At 37.2% G+C, this 19929-nt stretch overlaps 1 protein-coding gene across 1 annotated transcript; it reads left to right on the plus strand.

Moving 5' to 3' along the window:
- The first annotated feature begins 3042 nt into the window (after positions 1 to 3042).
- Positions 3043 to 19829, plus strand: LOC113115485 (immunoglobulin superfamily member 1-like). Its single transcript, XM_026283079.1, has 6 exons — positions 3043 to 3073; positions 3840 to 3875; positions 4242 to 4508; positions 16782 to 17042; positions 17216 to 17479; positions 19540 to 19829. Exons 1-6 carry the CDS (start codon positions 3043 to 3045, stop codon positions 19827 to 19829), a joined length of 1149 nt encoding a protein of 382 aa, XP_026138864.1.
- Positions 19830 to 19929: the final 100 nt, after the last annotated feature.

The raw sequence follows: 19929 nt of genomic DNA on the forward strand, positions 1-19929 counted from the left end.
AGTAAGGTCTTATATCCGCGGCTATAACGTAAATGAAGCCTACCAATCGCTGTGGTGATGTCTTTTGCCCTGTTTGAATCCATTGGAAATGTCTGTCTAAATGCTGCAGGTATAGTTTGTTGCATATATGTTTCTCCTTTTTTCATCTTTTCCCAGATACTGACACACTAAGGTGATGTTGGCGTAAATGAGTTGACATGTTTTAAGTATTCCCGCTGGTGTTTTTATTTATTTATTTTTTTTTTATTCCCGCTTGTGTGCCCTATTGTCATGTAGATACCGTTGTTTTTTTATCCACCACTCTCTTGCCATCACCATTATAGCTTACAGGGAATCCAAAGTGCACCCAAACACCAGACCTGTTGGTTATTGGAGGATCTTCTATTTCTGGTCTGTTAAACGCATTGGCCACCGCGTACAGTGCATGAACTGCTAGCTCACTCAGCGTGTACTGAGTGAGTGAGCGCCTGACTGAGTAGCCTAACATAAACATATAAGTTGGTGTTTTTTTCTTCTTCGGGGGTGTCAGGGGCATTGCCTGTTACGTCGTTTGGGTTATTGGGCTACCTTGTTCAACGCATATCATTATATTTAACTTTCTTCTTTTTTTTTCAAATATAATTAATTAGTCCAACGAACCGTTCGATACATAATGTGTACCGCCTACCGGACCGAAAGCCTCATACCAAACAGTTCAATACGAATACGCGTATCGTTACACCCCTAATATGAAATGATGTTATTATGTTAATTTTTACATATATTAACAATATTATTATTTATTTTAATAGTAATTGGCGGCCCACTTGCGATAGCATCACTACCCACTAGGGGGCCGCGGACCACAGGTTGAAAACCACTGCTCTACAGTATGAAAAATTATTGTCACCACTGTTGAGGATCATATGATAAGTGTTCATGTCTAAAAGCCTGCACTTTTTTCTCATGAGCACTGCTATTTGTGTTTATGTGTTATTGAAGTTTTTATCAAGACTTTTTTTTTTTTTTTTTTCAGTTGCAGCTGAATGTCAAGCAGTAAACCAAAAAAAAAGAAAAGACCACATCCTGTATATTCATTTGTATCAAGGTATAGACAGAAAGTATAAGCTCAACTGCATTGTCAAGGTTTGATTTGATGGAGCACAAATGCTTGCTCTGGAATAATTTTTCTGTGTGTTGCTTGTCTCAGCTTTCTGGCCTATCTGCTACCTTTTGGTAATAATGGGAAATAAAGGCTTTCTGAGTAGTTTGAAGCTTTCATGAAGTTGTGAAAAAGCTTTTAACCTGTTAACCTGACCCCCCATTATGGGACTCACAGCTGAAAGTGCTCTACCTAACTTATAATTGTAACAGTTTCTTACTTCAGTGTGTTACTCACATAATTTGTGTGTATTTGAAAAGAAGATCCTTTGGGCTTTTTATCAACCAGATTTGGTAATGCTCAAAAGTATTAAAAGTTATAGACACTGAAGTGCCTTGAATTTTTTTTTTTTTTTACCATACTTAAATATTTATTATTTGATATAAAAATACATGAAATCAGTCCTGGAGCAATCTAGAAAAGTAATGGTTTGAAAGCCACATGTCTCATGAGTTTCTATTTCAAATCTGAATAAGATATCATGAAAAATTTGGCTCCTGCTAATATTTTTATGAGACTATGTCTATACCCCCCACCCCTCCATATATATTAAACAAAACTGTATTGGAGGTTTCTACAAACTATTTAGTCATTAAACATACCACTGCATAGTTTTTTTCAATTATAAAATACTAGACAGAAACTTAGACATCATAAAAGTGACTTATACAATAAGAATAATTTGAGTAAGATTACCAATTACAGGTCGCTATAAGTTCCAACTCCATCTGCTGACAGGTGCGTCAGAGCGCGTCACGAGAGAGCACCAAAATTGAAATATACTATCTTTCGCCTATCTTTCATTCACTTTTTTTCCAGTGGAAATCTCTCATTCTGTTTGTGACACTGTACGTTGCAGAACCATGCCATTTCTTTACTACCAAGATGCAGTTTCTGAGCGTGAGTTATTCCATAACGAACACACAAACAGTTCTGTCGCTGAAGAACTGAAATGAAAACAAAGGAATTATGATCCATATTACAATGTTATTGCTTCTTTGGACTAAACGTGCTTCATGAGATGCCGTTCAGTGGATCCTTACCTTTCTAACTAAACCAGGATTTACAGCCGTGGATGTGTTTATGACTTGTTATTACGAGGTATCGGGAATGTACTGCGTTTTCATTATTCATGTTTTGATGTTTACTGCTTACACAAATGTAGCAAATTTAGTTTTATAAGCTTTCCATTGAAAAACAGCAAACTGTCTTCGATGCTTGAGGATTAGATCTTTATAATGATAGATAGTTTGTCAAGATTAAATTTGACCCATTTGATTTAATCTATTCATAAACACTGACAAGTGCGAGTTGAGGGGCATTCAGGATGCCCGCGTCGGGGTGCAGGCTAACAGGTTTTAACACAGTGCACTTTAGTGATATCAGGTGGTCAGACTCGGTTTCTCCACCATATCTATTAAAACATTGTGGAGCAGAGTAGAGGATGGTTGGAAAAAAATCTGTGCCAACTTGTGTCATGCGTGGTCTGGTCAACAGATTCACATATTGATCAATAATATAAAATATACAAGTGTGTAATGATAATTCATAATTGATGTGAGTAATTGCAAAAAAATTTTGGGTGACCTGTTTGGGGTCTCAGAAATGTATTCTACTGAATCCCAAATAAGTATAATATACACACACACAACCAAGTCAATGTAAATTCAAACACGAGACATACGAAGCAATACATTTTTTAAATTTTTTTTACATTGATACTGAATCATGAAAAAAAAATATTTTCAGCTAGTTTGAATCTTTCTGAAACTTTTTCTCTAACACATGATGTACATTTTATCTCTATAATGTGTCATGTTTGACCTGACTCTAGGTATCAGGAAGTCCTGAGGTTTTAACACAGTTGTGTTTTTTTAACTGTCTGTCATTATTTGGTCAGTATGGGGCTTAGTCAACTTCCTCTTGTGCTCTGTGAGTATTGCTTTCTCTGGATGTGTTTCAGTGAATGTTAATTACTATTATATTAAGAATAGGATCAAGTGATTTAGGGTACCTGGGATTTTTTTTATTTTTTATTTTTTCATGCTGCTCATTTCAAATGAAAAAAATATATAAAGGTAGCATGTCTATAGTTAGTGCTGTTTGTGAAGGAGAAATGCACTTTATTGTGTTCTGTTTGTTCAGAAGATCTGATTTTTTGTGTGCTTTATAATAATGTTTGTTGAATCAGCTCTGTTAGTTTGTTATGCGCAGATGCTTAGTGTAATGTGTAATTTAGATATTCACTATTGCAAAGTTATTAAGAGTTTCTTTATTCCTCTGCTTGTGATCAGACTGTCAGTTCTCTAAACATGTTTCTCTGCTATGATGATTAAATCTGTAAAATATCAAACCGGTGTTTCTGTGTTCATCTGGACACAATATATTACTTTAAGTCAGTAGAATGTCTGTTGGGACACCATCACAATAAAGAGTTAGCGGATATTATTCAGACGGTCTACTAGTACTCTAATAAGTGTTAGTTGAAATATAGGTGCAAAGTTACTTATTGTCAACAAAATGCTCAAAAGGGAGCTTCAAAATAAAGTGTTACAAAAAATGACAACAAAAACCTGTTGTGCAGCTGAGAAACATTTTAGAGTAAACTGATGGTGTTTTACAAGAATATACCTTCATGTGGCTAATGCAATTTACACAGTTTCAGCTCAATACTGACATTTTATTTTTGTGTTTTTAGTGCTGATTTCAAATATCCACTCTGGTCAAACTGAAGGTGAATGAATTTCATCACATAGTCACATATGAGTGATTCTACACTTTTACAAACTAGCCGTAACAAGAGTGTTATGAACTGAAATGATTATAAATATTCATTCTTAAGTTATTTTGTGTTTTGACTAGAGGAAGAAATATCATTGAACCAACAGCAGTGACGATACACAGCAAATACTATATATTTCTTCACTTAATGAACTGCTCTGAGAAATTAGTGAAAATGTTTCATAAATACATTAAGTGACTGTAACAGCTATACAGAGCACAGTCTTACCCATATACTGTAGCATGTGTGCTTTGCAATAAACTGTATATGCAGTAAAAACAGCTAACATTATTTTTATTGTGAATTGTCATTGTACAGGAAGACCAAAACCCACAGTAACCATTACGCCTGCTCAACCTGTGTTCAGAGGAGAGACAGTCACTCTCAGATGTGACATATATGGTGGAGGAGTCAATAGCTGGCGCTACTACTGGTATAAAGAAGGTTTATACAGTGTTTTCAGTGATCAAAAGGAACACACATTCAGGTCTATTACTGAGTCTGATGCAGGTAAATACTCCTGTGATGGATTCATTGGATCAAACGGCTCTAATCGCAGTGATACAGTTACACTGACAGTATCAGGTGAGGGTGATCATCTTTTCATATTCACACAAACACACTTTTAACATGTTATTAATGAGGGATTTCTCAATGTCAGCTCCCATAGCAGTTTTCTTAAGTGTTCCTTAAAAGGTTAAAAAGTTAACAGATTTCTAGGGGCCAATGACCAAATTTGTGTTGGCCGTGTTATAACTTAAATTTTTTGGCTAAAAACAGAATTCTTCTCAAAATGAAGATGATTTCAGTTTTTGAAGTCTTGATAATCAAATTTCTTTCTTTGTTTTGTTTTTAACAAAATTGGTTCATATGATTGTCAAACAAGGTTTCATTTTTTTTGTTCAAATATTACTGACACCCTATGAAAATAGTTGTGATATTTCTCTGGAACATGTCTGTTTAATTAAGCTTTGTAGGCACGGTCTGGTATTTGATAACAGCTCCACATAGTGGTCAGAAATAAGACATTTTCTTTCTGTTGTTGACGACTGATTATTGTAAACTGCTGTATCTGCAGAAAACTCTGGGCTGTTAATCTAAAGGCAGGGGGTTTGAACCCTGTCTAAGGTTTTTTTTTTGCACCTCTCTGTCCTTGAATTTTTTTTGTTGTACATGTAATAAGAGATGGTAAACAGCAGGCTTTCTGGTTCATTCATGTGCTGATGAAGTGAGAAGGCTACATATCAAAAGTTGTGTGCACATATCCAAACATTAACTAAGGTTTAGATGTTGATTTGTTTAATTAAAAGTAACCATGTTAGAGATCAGTGTTTGCTTTGGTTGGGATCTTGACTTATGCTGTAACTTTTTTTTTTTTTACTGTTACAACTATATGTTCCTGAAATGTATTTGTGATAACTCAAAAGACTAGAGAAAATATCATCAGGTTTTGTTTATTATACTATATGTTGGTGGTAATAATCATCGCTGTTGGACAGTGTTTTCTCTACTTCCTGTTGGCCTTCTGTAGCTAATCATAGCTCCGTGTAGCTGTTTTTATTTAATATTTTTTCTCTATAATCTTTCTTACTATCACTGTCTGTTTGTTTGTTTTTTAAATTGTAAAATATAACTTAATTCACACCATATTTCTGATATTATCGATCAATCTTATCAGATTAACTTTGATCGTTCTTTCTTCCGTGACTGCAGTACACCTGCAAAGCGTTAGCACTCGTTAGCTTGTCATTAGCGTTTTCTTTTCTCCTCTCCTCTCCTCTCTCACTCTGAAGTTTTCCACAAGTTCATCAAACAACCGCAGTAAGAATATTTCATCAAGCACGGTGAGTAATGGCTTCTCCTACAATTGTTATTTGCACCTCTTGCCACATGTACAGTTTATCTATCTCTGTCGCTGATGAGGGATTCACATGTGATAAATGCAGGGAAATAGTTAGGCTGATGGAGAAGATTTCAGAATTAGAGACATGCATCCAAACTTTAATTGAGGACAGTAAGCATGTTAGGGCTCTAGATACGGCTTTGGATGCGTATAGCTCAGGGATTCCTGTACATTGTCCGGTTCCAGCAGAGCCCCTGCAGCAGGGCAACTGGGTGACGGTGAGGCAGCGTAGTCGTGGGTCAAAACACCGCTCTTCTGTTCCGATCAAAACATTAAACAGGTTCTCCCCACTCAGTGATGCACCCACTGAGAAACCTGATGAAAGTGCTCTAGTTATTGGTGATTCTATTGTACGGAACGTGAATATAGAGACACCAGCCACCATAGTCAAATGTTTACCGGGAGCCAGAGCACCTGACATCTTGGCAAATTTAAAAGTGCTGGCTAATGCTAAACGTAAATACAGTAAGATTGTTATTCATGCCGGCGCTAATGATGTTCGACTTCGCCAGTCGGAGATCACTAAAAATAACTTTAAAGAGGTGTGTGAACTTGCAAGCACGATGTCAGACACTGTAATATGCTCTGGTCCCCTCCCTGCTTACCGTGGTGACGAGATGCATAGCAGATTGTCATCACTCAATGGCTGGATGTCTAAGTGGTGCCCACAGAATAACATAGGTTATATAGACAATTGGACGAGCTTTTGGGGCAGACCTGACCTGTTTAAAAGAGATGGTCTTCATCCTTTCTGGGGTGGAGCTGCTCTTCTGTCTAGAAATATGGCAAATAGTCTTAGAGTTCATACTTGACTAACTGGGGCCCAGGTCAGGAAGCAGACAGACTGGCTAAACCGACCGTCTGCTAGCTGCCTCCCGTCACAGAGGTCAGTTAATTCTCAGCACATAGAGACTCTTTCACCTAGATATCACACTATAGAGACCGTGTCTGTTCCACGAACTAGAAAATACAAAAAACGTCCAAACCAAGTTAAGGTTAACAATTTAATTAAGGTTCAACAAATAAAAAAACAAATGCTATATCGATAAACAAATGATAAAGATTGGCTTATTGAATATCAGATCCATTTCTACGAAAACACTTTTTGTAAATAATATGATAACTGATCATAATATAGATGTGCTCTGTTTGACAGAAACTTGGCTAAAACCTGACGATTACATTATTTTAAATGAGTCCACCCCCCAAGATTATTGTTATAAACACGAGCCGCGTCTAAAAGGCAAAGGGGGAGGAGTTGCTTCAATTTATAACAACGTTTTCAGGATTTCTCAGAGGGCAGGCTTCAAGTATAACTCGTTTGAAGTAATGGTGCTTCATATAACATTATCCAGAGAAACCAATGTTAATGATAAATCCCCTGTTATGTTTGTACTGGCTACTGTATACAGGCCACCAGGCCACCATACAGACTTTATTAAAGAGTTTGGTGATTTCACATCCGAGTTAGTTCTGGCTGCAGATAAAGTTTTAATAGTTGGTGATTTTAATATCCATGTCGATAATGAAAAAGATGCATTGGGATCAGCATTTATAGACATTCTGAACTCTATTGGTGTTAGACAACATGTTTCAGGACCTACTCATTGTCGAAATCATACTCTAGATTTAATACTGTCACATGGAATTGATGTTGATAGTGTTGAAATTATTCAGCCAAGTGATGATATCTCAGATCATTATATAGTTCTGTGTAAACTTCATATAGCCAAAATTGTAAATTCTACTTCTTGTTACAAGTATCGAAGAACCATCACTTCTACCACAAAAGACTGCTTTTTAAGTTATCTTCCTGATGTATCCGAATTCCTTAGCATATCCAAAACCTCAGAACAACTTGATGATGTAACAGAAACTATGGACTCTCTCTTTTCTAGCACTTTAAATACAGTTGCTCCTTAACGCTTAAGGAAGGTTAAGGAAAACAGTTTGACACCCATGGTATAATGAGCATACTCGCACCCTAAAGAGAGCAGCCCGAAAAATGGAGCGCAGCTGGAGGAAAACAAAACTAGAGGTATTTCGTATTGCTTGGCGGGAAAGTAGCATATCCTACAGAAAAGCATTAAAAACTGCTAGATCTGATTACTTTTCTTCTCTTTTAGAAGAAAACAAACATAACCCCAGGTATTTATTCAATACAGTGGCTAAATTAACGAAAAATAAAGCCTCAACAAGTGTTGACATTTCCCAACACCACAACAGTAATGACTTTATGAACTACTTTACTTCTAAAATCGATACTATTAGAGATAAAATTGCAACCATTCAGCCGTCAGTTACAGTATCACATCAGACAGTGCACTATAGACCCCCTGAGGAACAGTTCCACTCATTCTCTACTATAGGAGAGGAAGAATTGTATAAACTTGTTAAATCATCTAAACCAACAACATGTATGTTAGAACCTATACCATCTAAGCTCTTAAAAGAGGTGCTTCCAGAAGTCATAGGTCCTCTTCTCACTATTATTAATTCCTCATTGTCATTAGGATATGTCCCCAAAACCTTCAAACTGGCTGTTATTAAGCCTCTCATAAAAAAGCCACAACTTGAACCCAGAGAACTTGTTAATTATAGACCAATCTCGAATCTCCCTTTTTTTGTCCAAGATACTAGAAAAGGTGGTATCCTCACAATTATATTCCTTCTTAGAGAAAAATGGTATATGTGAGGATTTCCAGTCAGGATTTAGACCGTATCATAGTACTGAAACTGCTCTCCTTAGAGTTACAAATGATCAGCTCTTATCATCTGATCGTGGGTGTATTTCTCTATTAGTTTTATTGGATCTTAGTGCTGCGTTTGACACAATTGACCACAACATTCTTTTGCATAGACTTGAACACTTTGTTGGCATCAGTGGAAGTGCATTAGCATGGTTTAAATCGTACTTACATGACCGCCATCAGTTCGTAGCAGTGAATGAAGATGTATCATATCGATCACAAGTGCAGTATGGAGTACCTCAAGGCTCAGTACTAGGGCCGCTACTCTTCACACTTTATATGTTACCCTTGGGAGATATCATCAGGAAACATGGTGTTAGCTTTCACTGTTATGCTGATGATACGCAGCTCTATATTTCCTCGCAGCCCGGTGAAACACACCAATTTGAAAAACTAATGGAATGCATAGTCGATATAAAAAATTGGATGACGAGTAATTTCTTACTACTAAATTCAGAAAAAACAGAGGTGTAAATCATAGGGCCTAAAAACTCTACTTGTAATAACCTAGAACACTGTCTAAGACTTGATGGTTGCTCTGTCAATTCTTCGTCATCAGTTAGGAACCTAGGTGTGCTACTTGATCGCAATCTTTCCTTAGAAAGCCACGTTTCTAGCATTTGTAAAACTGCATTTTTCCATCTCAAAAATATATCTAAATTACGGCCTATGCTCTCAATGTCAAATGCAGAAATGTTAATCCATGCATTTATGACTTCAAGGTTAGACTATTGTAATGCTTTATTGGGTGGTTGTTCTGCACGCTTGGTAAACAAACTACAGCTAGTCCAAAATGCAGCAGCAAGAGTTCTTACTAGAACCAGGAAGTATGACCATATTAGCCCGGTCCTGTCCACACTGCACTGGCTCCCTATCAAACATTGTATAGATTTTAAAATATTGCTTATTACTTATAAAGCCCTGAATGGTTTAGCACCTCAGTATTTGAATGAGCTCCTTTTACATTATACTCCTCTACGTCCGCTACGTTCTCAAAACTCAGGCAATTTGATAATACCTAGAATATCAAAATCAACTGCGGGCGGCAGATCCTTTTCCTATTTGGCGCCTAAACTCTGGAATAACCTACCTAACATTGTTCGGGAGGCAGACACACTCTTGCAGTTTAAATCTAGATTAAAGACCCATCTCTTTAACCTGGCATACACAAAACATACTAATATGCTTTTAATATCCAAATCCGTTAAAGGATTTTTAGGCTGCATTAATTAGGTAAACCGGAACCGGAAACACTTCACATAACACTGTACTTTCTACATCATTAGAAGAATGGCATCTACGCTAATATTTGTCTGTTTTTCTCTTGTTCCGAGGTCACCGTGGCCACCACATCCAGTCTGTGTCCAGATCAGAGGGTCACTGCAGTCACCCGGATCTAGTACGTATCCAGACCAGATGGTGGATCAGCACCTAGAAAGGACCTCTACTGCCCTGAAAGACATCGGAGACCAGGACAACTAGAGACCCAGATACAGATCCCCTGTATAGACCTTGTCTCAGAGGACCACCAGGACAAGACCACAGGAAACAGATGATTCTTCTGCACAATCTGACTTTGCTGCAGTCTGGAATTGAACTACTGGTTTCGTCTGGTCAGAGGAGAACTGGCCCCCCAACTGAGCCTGGTTTCTCCCAAGGTTTTTTTCTCCATTCTGTCACCGATGGAGTTTCGGTTCCTTGCCGCTGTCGCCTCTGGCTTGCTTAGTTGGGGTCACTTCATCTAAAGCGATATCATTGACTTGATTGCAAATAAAAACAGACACTATTTCAACTGACTTGCTGCTTCCGGCTTTGCTACCGTTCGGACGTTCTAGCTTACTGCTCTGCGCTTTGCTTCTTATTTCTGTACTTTTTTATAATTTTTCTAAGATTTTTACTTCAAGAGATCAGCACAGTGCTCAAACAACAGATTTTTGGCACAAACGCTAAAACTAAAAACATTGGGACTGGAATAATACTACAAAAAGAAGACTTTGTCTCCCACTGCTAACAGCTTACATTCCTGTGACGGGATAACAACTGCCTACATTCAAACAGAAGAGAGAGAAAATGCCTCCTGTTGGATCTACTTGTTGCATGAACTGCTGCAAACTTCTACAAAGGATTGTGATTCTTGAAACAAAGTTACTTTCTGGACATCCAAAACAGACGGAACACTTAGCAGACCGTCGTCATGGACCCCCTCAGCATACAGCCGGTGAGTCCCATGAATCTTCTGAATCTCAACAGTTTATACCAAGTGTAGAGGAACAAGCCAAAACTGATCGCCACTCTAATCGATGGCACAAACAGGGAGCGAGACCCAAAGGAACACGAGACATCAGATTGTCACGAGTTTCTCATATTGCTGCCATAGCTTCCTCTACGCCAGATTCGACTATGACAAGGCTTGTAAATACTGGTATTCTACAAACCCCTATACAACTTGAGAACAGATTTCAAGCATTTATGAATGCGGGTGAGGAATCCCCAAATGTATTAAAGCATGGATCTGATCAGCCAGCAGCTAACACCGCTACTAACAGGCGCTCAAGGACGAGCAGACAGCGGCATTCAGCTCAGAGCACAGCCGAGCCAAGGACTCTGATAGTGGGTGACTCTGTTATCAGAAACATCCGTAGCAGGACTACAACAACATGCTGCCTTCCTCAAGCAACAGTCTCTGATGTGAACAAGGAACTTCAGAACATTCTGATGAAGCACAAGACTACAAATCGAATCATCATCCATGTGGGAAAGAATGATATTCGGAAAGAGCAGTCAGAACTCCTTAAGAAGGACTTCAGTGAACTCTTTGAAACACTTCGAAGATTCAAAGTTCAGTCGTTTATCAGTGGACCACTCCCAGCAAGGGGAACAAATATGTTTTCACGGTTGCTTGGGCTGAACACATGGCTACAAAGATCTTGTAATATAAAAGGAGTAAATTTCAATCTTTTCTGGGGCCATAGACAATTGTTTAAACCAGATGGCCTCCACCCAAACAAACTTGGTGCCAGAGTGTTTAAGGACAATATCTACTTCTCCCTCCGTCATCCTTCAGCAGAGTGTTTCAATCCATTCAGCACACACACACCGGGTCCGAGTCATCATGTGGTTGACATATCCCGCAAGGACACTGATAACACCACGCAGCCAAAACAATCACTGCTGATGGACACTATCCCTGCTGAGCCAAGCCCACAGAGCTCCTCACAGACAGACTGTGATGTATCAAAACCGCTACAAGATTCAGCACCCAGGGATGACTTTCTGGAAAACAGCCAGGGAAGCCAGGACAACACATCACAGCCACCGGAAACACCAGAGACACAGCCCATCTCACCAGACACATTATCACTCTCTCCAGCATCTCCACTTCTGTGCTTCTCACAGAAAATGGAGGAATTGGTGCATGCTGGGACTAAACTCTCTCACTCATTTGCTGCTAGCCCCCAGATATCAACAAAAAAACGGCGGGCCCCCCAACAACTAAAGACTGTGGGCCCTGTTCCTGTGAGAGCTCTCCGACCACTGCCACAACGCCAGGGCCCAAACCCTCTATCTGCTGAAGGTGAACCAAAAACAACTGATAGCAGCTCTCAGTGATATGTGTCGCGTCCCCGCTATAAAAGCAGCAACATTCACAAATGCTTACTGAACAAGCGGGAACCCAGTGTGCCTGTAGCTTTCTTTATTTCAGTTTTATCACGTGATAGAAAATCTAAGGCCATCTCAAGCCGAAGGGCAAACTCATCTAATCTGCGGCCTATTATGCATCAAACTAAGATTGATATAAAGACACAAAGCACTGCCATCAAGTTAGCACTTTTAAACATTCGCTCACTAAAAAATAAATCATTTCTAATCAATGACTTTATAACCACAAACAATTTGGATTTTATATTTCTAAATGAAACATGGCTAGAAGACAACTGCAGTGCAACAGTCCTAAATGAAGCAGCCCCTCCTAACTTCACTTACATGAGTGTTTGCAGGACTGTTAGGAGAGGTGGGGGTGTAGCTGCTCTATTTAAAGATGTCTATCAATGCAAGACAGTGTCATTTGGTCAGTACTTGTCTTTCGAGTATCTAGGGATTGTGCTGAAATTGTGCTCCACGCATTCTGTTTATTATTATTTACAGGCCTCCAAAATACTCTTCAGCATTTGTTGAAGAGATCACAGAAATGTTATCAATGATTTCCTCAGAGTTTGACTATTTTGCAATAGCAGGGGATTTTAATATTCACATAGATAATGCAGAAAACAAAACTACAAAAGAAATGATAACGGTTTTAAACACTTTTGACCTGATTCAGCATGTGCATGGACCCACACACAAATGTGGACACACTCTAGACTTAATCATCAGTAGGGGTCTAAACATTTCATCCATTGTTATTAAGGACGTAGCACTATCTGATCACTTCTGTATTTTCTTTGATATATTGATCTCTGCTACCACTGAATCTAGATCTGTCACTGTCAGAAGGAGATGCATAAACGAGAACACGTGTACTATTTACGGAGGCTATATCTTTAACACCAAGCATTTCTGCAGACTCTGTTGATATTCTCCTTGATTCTTTCAACTCAAAAGTTAAGAATGTTATTGATGATATTGCTCCAATAATAGTCAGTAAGAAAACAAACAGACAGAAATCAGTTTGGAGAAGATCAACAGCAGTTCAGACTATGAAAAGACAATGCAGAAAAGCAGAGAGGATGTGGCGGAAGACAAAACTTGAAATTCACTATAGCATCTATAAAGACAGCCTTCATACTTATAATGTTAAAATAGCCACAGATAGACAGAACTTCTTCTCAAACCTTATAAACAGTAACTTAAATAACACTCGTACTCTTTTTGCCACTGTTGAGAGACTGACAAACCCCCCAAGTCAGATTCCCAGTGAAATGCTATCAGACAGCAAATGCAATGAGTTTGCTTCCTTCTTTTCCGAGAAGATCATCAATATCAGGAAGGCGATTAGCACATCCTCAAGTAATGCAGAGGTCAGACAGATTCGGCCACAATATCAAAAAGATACTATGTCTATTTTTGAAACAATTGATAGCAAAATTCTGGAAGACATAGTGCAGCACCTAAAATCATCAACCTGCTGTCTTGACACACTTCCCACATCTTTTTTCAAAAGTGTGCTTAACTGCTTAGAAGCAGATCTTTTAGAAGTGGTGAATGCCTCACTTCTTTCTGGGACATTTCCAAACTCCCTAAAAACTGCAGTTGTTAAGCCCCTCCTGAAAAAGAGCAATCTTGATAACACAATTTTGAGCAATTTCAGACCAATATCTAATCTTCCTTTTATAGGCAAAATTATAGAAAAGGTAGTTTTTAATCAGATGAACAAATACTTAAACTCAAATGGATATCTGGACAATTTTCAATCTGGTTTTCGGCCGCATCACAGCACAGAGACAGCACTCATTAAGATAATAAATGATATTCGCTTAAATTGCGACTAGATTATAGGTATAGGTATTGCTAGATCTCAGTGCTGCATTTGACACTGTCGATCATAGCATACTACTAGACAAACTGGAAAACTGGGTCGGGCTTTCTGGGATGGTACTCAAATGGTTCAGGTCATACTTAGAAGGGAGAGGCTATTATGTGAGTCTAGGAGAGCATAAGTCTAAGTGGACGTCCATGACATGCGGAGTCCCACAAGGCTCAATTCTTGCACCGCTCTTGTTTAGCCTGTATATGCTTCCACTGAGTCAAATAATGAGAAATAACCAAATTGCCTATCACAGCTATGCTGATGATATCCAGATTTACCTAGCCTTATCTCCAAATGACTACAGCCCCATTGACTCCCTCTGCAAATGCATTGATGAAATTAATAGTTGGATGTGCCAGAACTTTCTTCAGTTAAACAAGGAAAAAACTGAAGTCATTGCATTTGGAAACAAAGATGAAGTGTTCAAGGTGAATGCATACCTTGACTCTAGGGGTCAAACAACTAAAAATCAAGTCAGGAATCTTGGTGTGATTCTGGACACAGACCTTAGTTTCAGTAGTCATGTCAAAGCAGTAACTAAATCAGCATACTATCATTTAAAAAACATTGCAAGAATTAGATGTTTTGTTTCCAGCCAAGACTTGGAGAAACTAGTACATGCCTTTATCACCAGCAGGGTGGACTATTGAAATGGGCTCCTCACTGGCCTTCCCAAAAAGACCATTAGACAGCTGCAGCTCATCCAGAACGCTGCTGCCAGGATTCTGACTAGAACCAGAAAATCTGATCATATCACACCAGTCCTCAGGTCCTTACACTGGCTTCCAGTTACATTTAGGATTGATTTTAAAATACTTTTACTCGTATATAAGTCACTGCATGACCTAGGACCGAAATATATTTCAGATATGCTCACTGAATATAAACCTAACAGAGCACTCAGATCACTAGGATCGAGTCAGTTAGAAATACCAAAGGTTCACACAAAACAAGGGGAGTCCGCCTTTAGTCACTATGCTGCCCGCAGTTGGAATCAGCTTCCAGAAGAGATCAGATGTGCTAAAACACTAGTCACATTTAAATCTAGACTTAAAACCCATCTGTTTAGTTGTGCATTTATTGAATGAGCACTGTGCTATGTCCGAACAGATTGCACTATATCTTCACTGTTTTATTTTATATAAAATCAATTTCTAACTGTTTTTAAATTGATTTTAAGTAAATGTTTTAATAATTTTAAAAGTTTTAAAATTGCTTGTTTTATTTTTATTTTTTTCTTATTTTTCATGATTATTTTACTTTCTTTGATGTAAAGCACTTTTAAATTACCATTGTGTATGAAATGTGCTATATAAATAAACTTGCCTTGCCTTGCCTTGAACAGAGATGACATAACTGAATTCAATGATGAACTGCCTTTAACTATCATTTTGCATTATTGAGACACTTTTTTCCAAATGAATGTTGTTCAGTGCTTTGGCGCAATGTATTTTGTTTAAAGCACTTTATAAATAAAGGTGATTGATTGATTGATTGAATTATTGAACTTTTTAAAGTCTAATCTCAGACTAAATAGAATAGGAGTTGTTTAATTAGTTGAACTGATTATAGTAGAAGTTGTTCTAAGAGCCATCTTTCTCTTACAGTGGCATTCAGACTCACACATAAATCAATAATCAGCATATGAACCTCAACAATAGTGACCATAAAAAAAAATTTAAAAAAAAATGCAGCAATGCATGCTGGGTACTAGCGTAGTACAAAACTCATCCATGGCTCTCAGCATGCATTGCTGCATGAATAAATACCACAGGTTTTCGTACAATAGAATAGTCCATTTTCTTTTATTCTTACTACTGCTTTTATGTTTGCTGTTTTTTTAATGATTAAGTTGCTTGTTTTGTAATGTTCAGAGGTTTATCTGAATATTTTGTTAATTATCACCATTGCTCAGGTTAATGTGCTGATTCCTGATGTTTGAGTCCGAGCCATATCATGGATTTATACATTTTGCATACAAACTGTTTGGAATGTTCTTTATATTAACTAATTGTCACAGAATCCCTGTCTCTCAAAAATTGAATTTACTGTAATTATTTTTTTTTTACAAGCGGTTAGGCTGTGGATGAAATTAGTCAGTTAATTTAAAATTGTCATAAATGTACTATATCCAACTACTGACTTCAGTGTTACAACTTATACATTTCAGGAACACACGGTTATAACAACCAAAGAATAAATTAAGTCAGAAGTCAAGGGTCAAGTGAACAGCTAAAGCAAACACTGATCTCTAACATGGTTACTTCAAATGAAACAATAAATCAACATCTAAACCTTAGTTCCAGGGGGGGATCTAGAAAAATATTAATGGGGTGGCGAGAAGGGGGCAGGAATTTTTGAGGGGTGGCAACATATGGCAGACGTATATACAGGTGCTGGTCATAAATTAGAATATCTGATGCTGTCTGTTGTTCAAGAGTGGCTTGACACAAGGATTGCGTGGTCAAATGTATTTATGTAATATATCACATTATACTTTGCAGTATATTTTCATATATTTTTGTTTTATAAGGGTTGTTCCTGTGATTGATTCTTACAGATTTATTTCTCACTTTTCCTTAACAATCAAGATGCAATAATGATTTACTAGTAAGAGAAGAAGAAAACCTTCAGCTAAAAAACATTAACTACTAATCCTACTAACTTTATATTGACAGATTTTCCTAAACTAACTCTGACTGTGAAGCCACAGAGTTCAGTGTTCACCGGAGACTCAGTTACTCTGAGATGTGAGGGGATTCAGTCACAGTATGGATGGGAGTTTCTCTGGAGAAAAGACTCAAACACTGAAACTATTGAAGCTGCAACTAAAACAATCAATCGTGTGAAAGTCTCTGATAGAGGAGAGTACAGCTGCAGAGCACGAAGAAGAGAATGTTACACAGATTACAGTGTGCCAGTAATGGTGAAAATATACGGCAAGTATTTTACATAATGCACAAATAACTTAATGAGACAGTAATTGCAATAAGAGCTATAGAGAACAACATTTCAGTCTAATCTGATTTAGCATGATTTACAATCAAGTAACAGTGTTCATGCAACAAAAAATTTTCATTATTTTCATAGTGAATTTGTTGTTATTGTACAGAAAAACCAAAACCCACAGTGAAAATTAAACCTGCTCAACATGTGTTCAGAGGAGAGACAGTCACTCTCAGATGTGACATATATGGTGGAGTCAATAGCTGGCGCTACTACTGGTATAAAGAAGGTTTATACAGTGTTTTCAGTGTTCAACAGGAATACACATTCAGGTCTATTACTGAGTCTGACGCAGGTAAATACTCCTGTGATGGATTCATTGGATCAAACGGCTCTAATCGCAGTGATAAAGTTACACTGACAGTATCAGGTGAGGGTGATCATCTTTTCATATTCACACAAACACACTTTTAACATGTTATTAATGAGGGATTTCTCAATGTCAGCTCCCATAGCAGTTTTCTTAAGTGTTCCTTAAAAGGTTAAAAAGTTAACAGATTTCTAGGGGCCAATGACCAAATTTGTGTTGGCCGTGTTATAACTTAAATTTTTTGGCTAAAAACAGAATTCTTCTCAAAATGAAGATGATTTCAGTTTTTGAAGTCTTGATAATCAAATTTCTTTCTTTGTTTTGTTTTTAACAAAATTGGTTCATATGATTGTCAAACAAGGTTTCATTTTTTTTGTTCAAATATTACTGACATCCTATGAAAATAGTTGTGATATTTCTCTGGAATATGTCTGTTTAATTAAGCTTTGTAGGCACGGTCTGGTATTTGATAACAGCTCCACATAGTGGTCAGAAATAAGACATTTTCTTTCTGTTGTTGACGACTGATTATTGTAAACTGCTGTATCTGCAGAAAACTCTGGGCTGTTAATCTAAAGGCAGGGGGTTTGAACCCTGTCTAAGGTTTTTTTTTTGCACCTCTCTGTCCTTGAATTTTTTTTGTTGTACATGTAATAAGAGATGGTAAACAGCAGGCTTTCTGGTTCATTCATGTGCTGATGAAGTGAGAAGGCTACATATCAAAAGTTGTGTGCACATATCCAAACATTAACTAAGGTTTAGATGTTGATTTGTTTAATTAAAAGTAACCATGTTAGAGATCAGTGTTTGCTTTGGTTGGGATCTTGACTTATGCTGTAATTTTTTTTTTTTTTTACTGTTACAACTATATGTTCCTGAAACGTATTTGTGATAACTCAAAAGACTAGAGAAAATATCATCAGGTGTTGTTTATTATACTATATGTTGGTGGTAATAATCATCAATTATTGAACTTTTTAGAGTCTAATCTCTGACTAAATAGAATAGGAGTTGTTTAATTAGTTGAACTGATTATAGTAGAAGTTGTTCTAAGAGCCATCTTTCTCTTACAGTGGCATTCAGACTCACACATAAATCAATAATCAGCATATGAACCTCAACAATAGTGACCATAAAAAAAAAATGCAGCAATGCATGCTGGGTACTAGCATAGTACAAAACTCATCCATGGCTCTCAGCATGCATTGCTGCATGAATAAATACCACAGGTTAATAGTCCATTTTCTTTTATTCTTACTATTGCTTTTATGTTTGGTGTTTTTGTTATGATTAAGTTGCTTGTTTTGTAATGTTCAGAGGTTTATCTGAATATTTTGTTAATTATCACCATTGCTCAGGTTAATGTGCTGATTCCTGATGTTTGAGTCCGAGCCATATCATGGATTTATACATTTTGCACACAAACTGTTTGGAATGTTCTTTATATTAACTAATTGTCACAAAACCACTGTCTCTCAAAAATCTAATTTACTGTAATTTTTTTTTTACAAGCGGTTAGGCTGTGGATGAAATTAGTCAATTAATTGAAAATTGTCTTAAATGTACTATATCCAACTACTGACTTCAGCGTTACAACTTATACAGTTCAGGAACACACGGTTATAACAACCAAAGAATAAATTAAGTCAGAAGTCAAGGGTCAAGTGAACAGCTAAAGCAAACACTGATCTTTAACATGGTTACTTCAAATGAAACAATAAATCAACATCTAAACCTTAGTTCCAGGGGGGGATCTAGAAAAATATTAATGGGTTGGCGAGAAGGGGGCAGGAATTTTTGAGGGGTGGCAACATATGGCAGACGTATATACAGGTGCTGGTCATAAATTAGAATATCTGATGCTGTCTGTTGTTCAAGAGTGGCTTGACACAAGGATTGCGTGGTCAAATGTATTATGTAATATATCACATTATACTTTGCAGTACATTTTCATATATTTTTGTTTTATAAGGGTTGTTCCTGTGATTGATTCTTACAGATTTATTTCTCACTTTTCCTTAACAATCAAGATGCAATAATGATTTACTAGTAAGAGAAGAAGAAGACCTTCAGCTAAAAAACATTAATAACTACTAATCCTACTAACTTTATATTGACAGATTTTCCTAAACTAACTCTGACTGTTGAGCCACAGAGTTCAGTGTTCACCGGAGACTCAGTTACTCTGAGATGTGAGGGGATTCAGTCACAGTATGGATGGGAGTTTCTCTGGAGAAAAGACTCAAACACTGAAACTATTGAAGCTGCAACTAAAACAATCAATCGTGTGAAAGTCTCTGATAGAGGAGAGTACAGCTGCAGAGCACGAAGAAGAGAATATTACACTGAGTACAGTGTGCCAGTAATGGTGAAAATATACGGCAAGCATTTTTACAGAGAGCAAATATAATTTACTGAGACAGTAATTGCAATAAGCATGTGTTTGTCAAGTAATCAAGTAATTGTGTTCATACAACAAAAATTATTCATTTTTTTCATTGTGAATTGTT

The sequence above is a fragment of the Carassius auratus genome, chromosome 15 (genome assembly GCF_003368295.1).
Source record: "Carassius auratus strain Wakin chromosome 15, ASM336829v1, whole genome shotgun sequence".
NCBI lineage: Eukaryota > Metazoa > Chordata > Actinopteri > Cypriniformes > Cyprinidae > Carassius > Carassius auratus.

What these genes read in the sequence shown, in the direction of transcription:
- LOC113115485 (XM_026283079.1), top strand. Translation starts at nt 3,043, where the DNA reads ATGGGGCTTAGTCAACTTCCTCTTGTGCTCT. An exon ending in CCACTCTGGTCAAACTGAAG is followed by an intron (nt 3,876 to 4,241) that starts GTGAATGAATTT and finishes GTCATTGTACAG; the next exon opens with GAAGACCAAAACCCACAGTA. An exon ending in AGTTACACTGACAGTATCAG is followed by an intron (nt 4,509 to 16,781) that starts GTGAGGGTGATC and finishes TTATATTGACAG; the next exon opens with ATTTTCCTAAACTAACTCTG.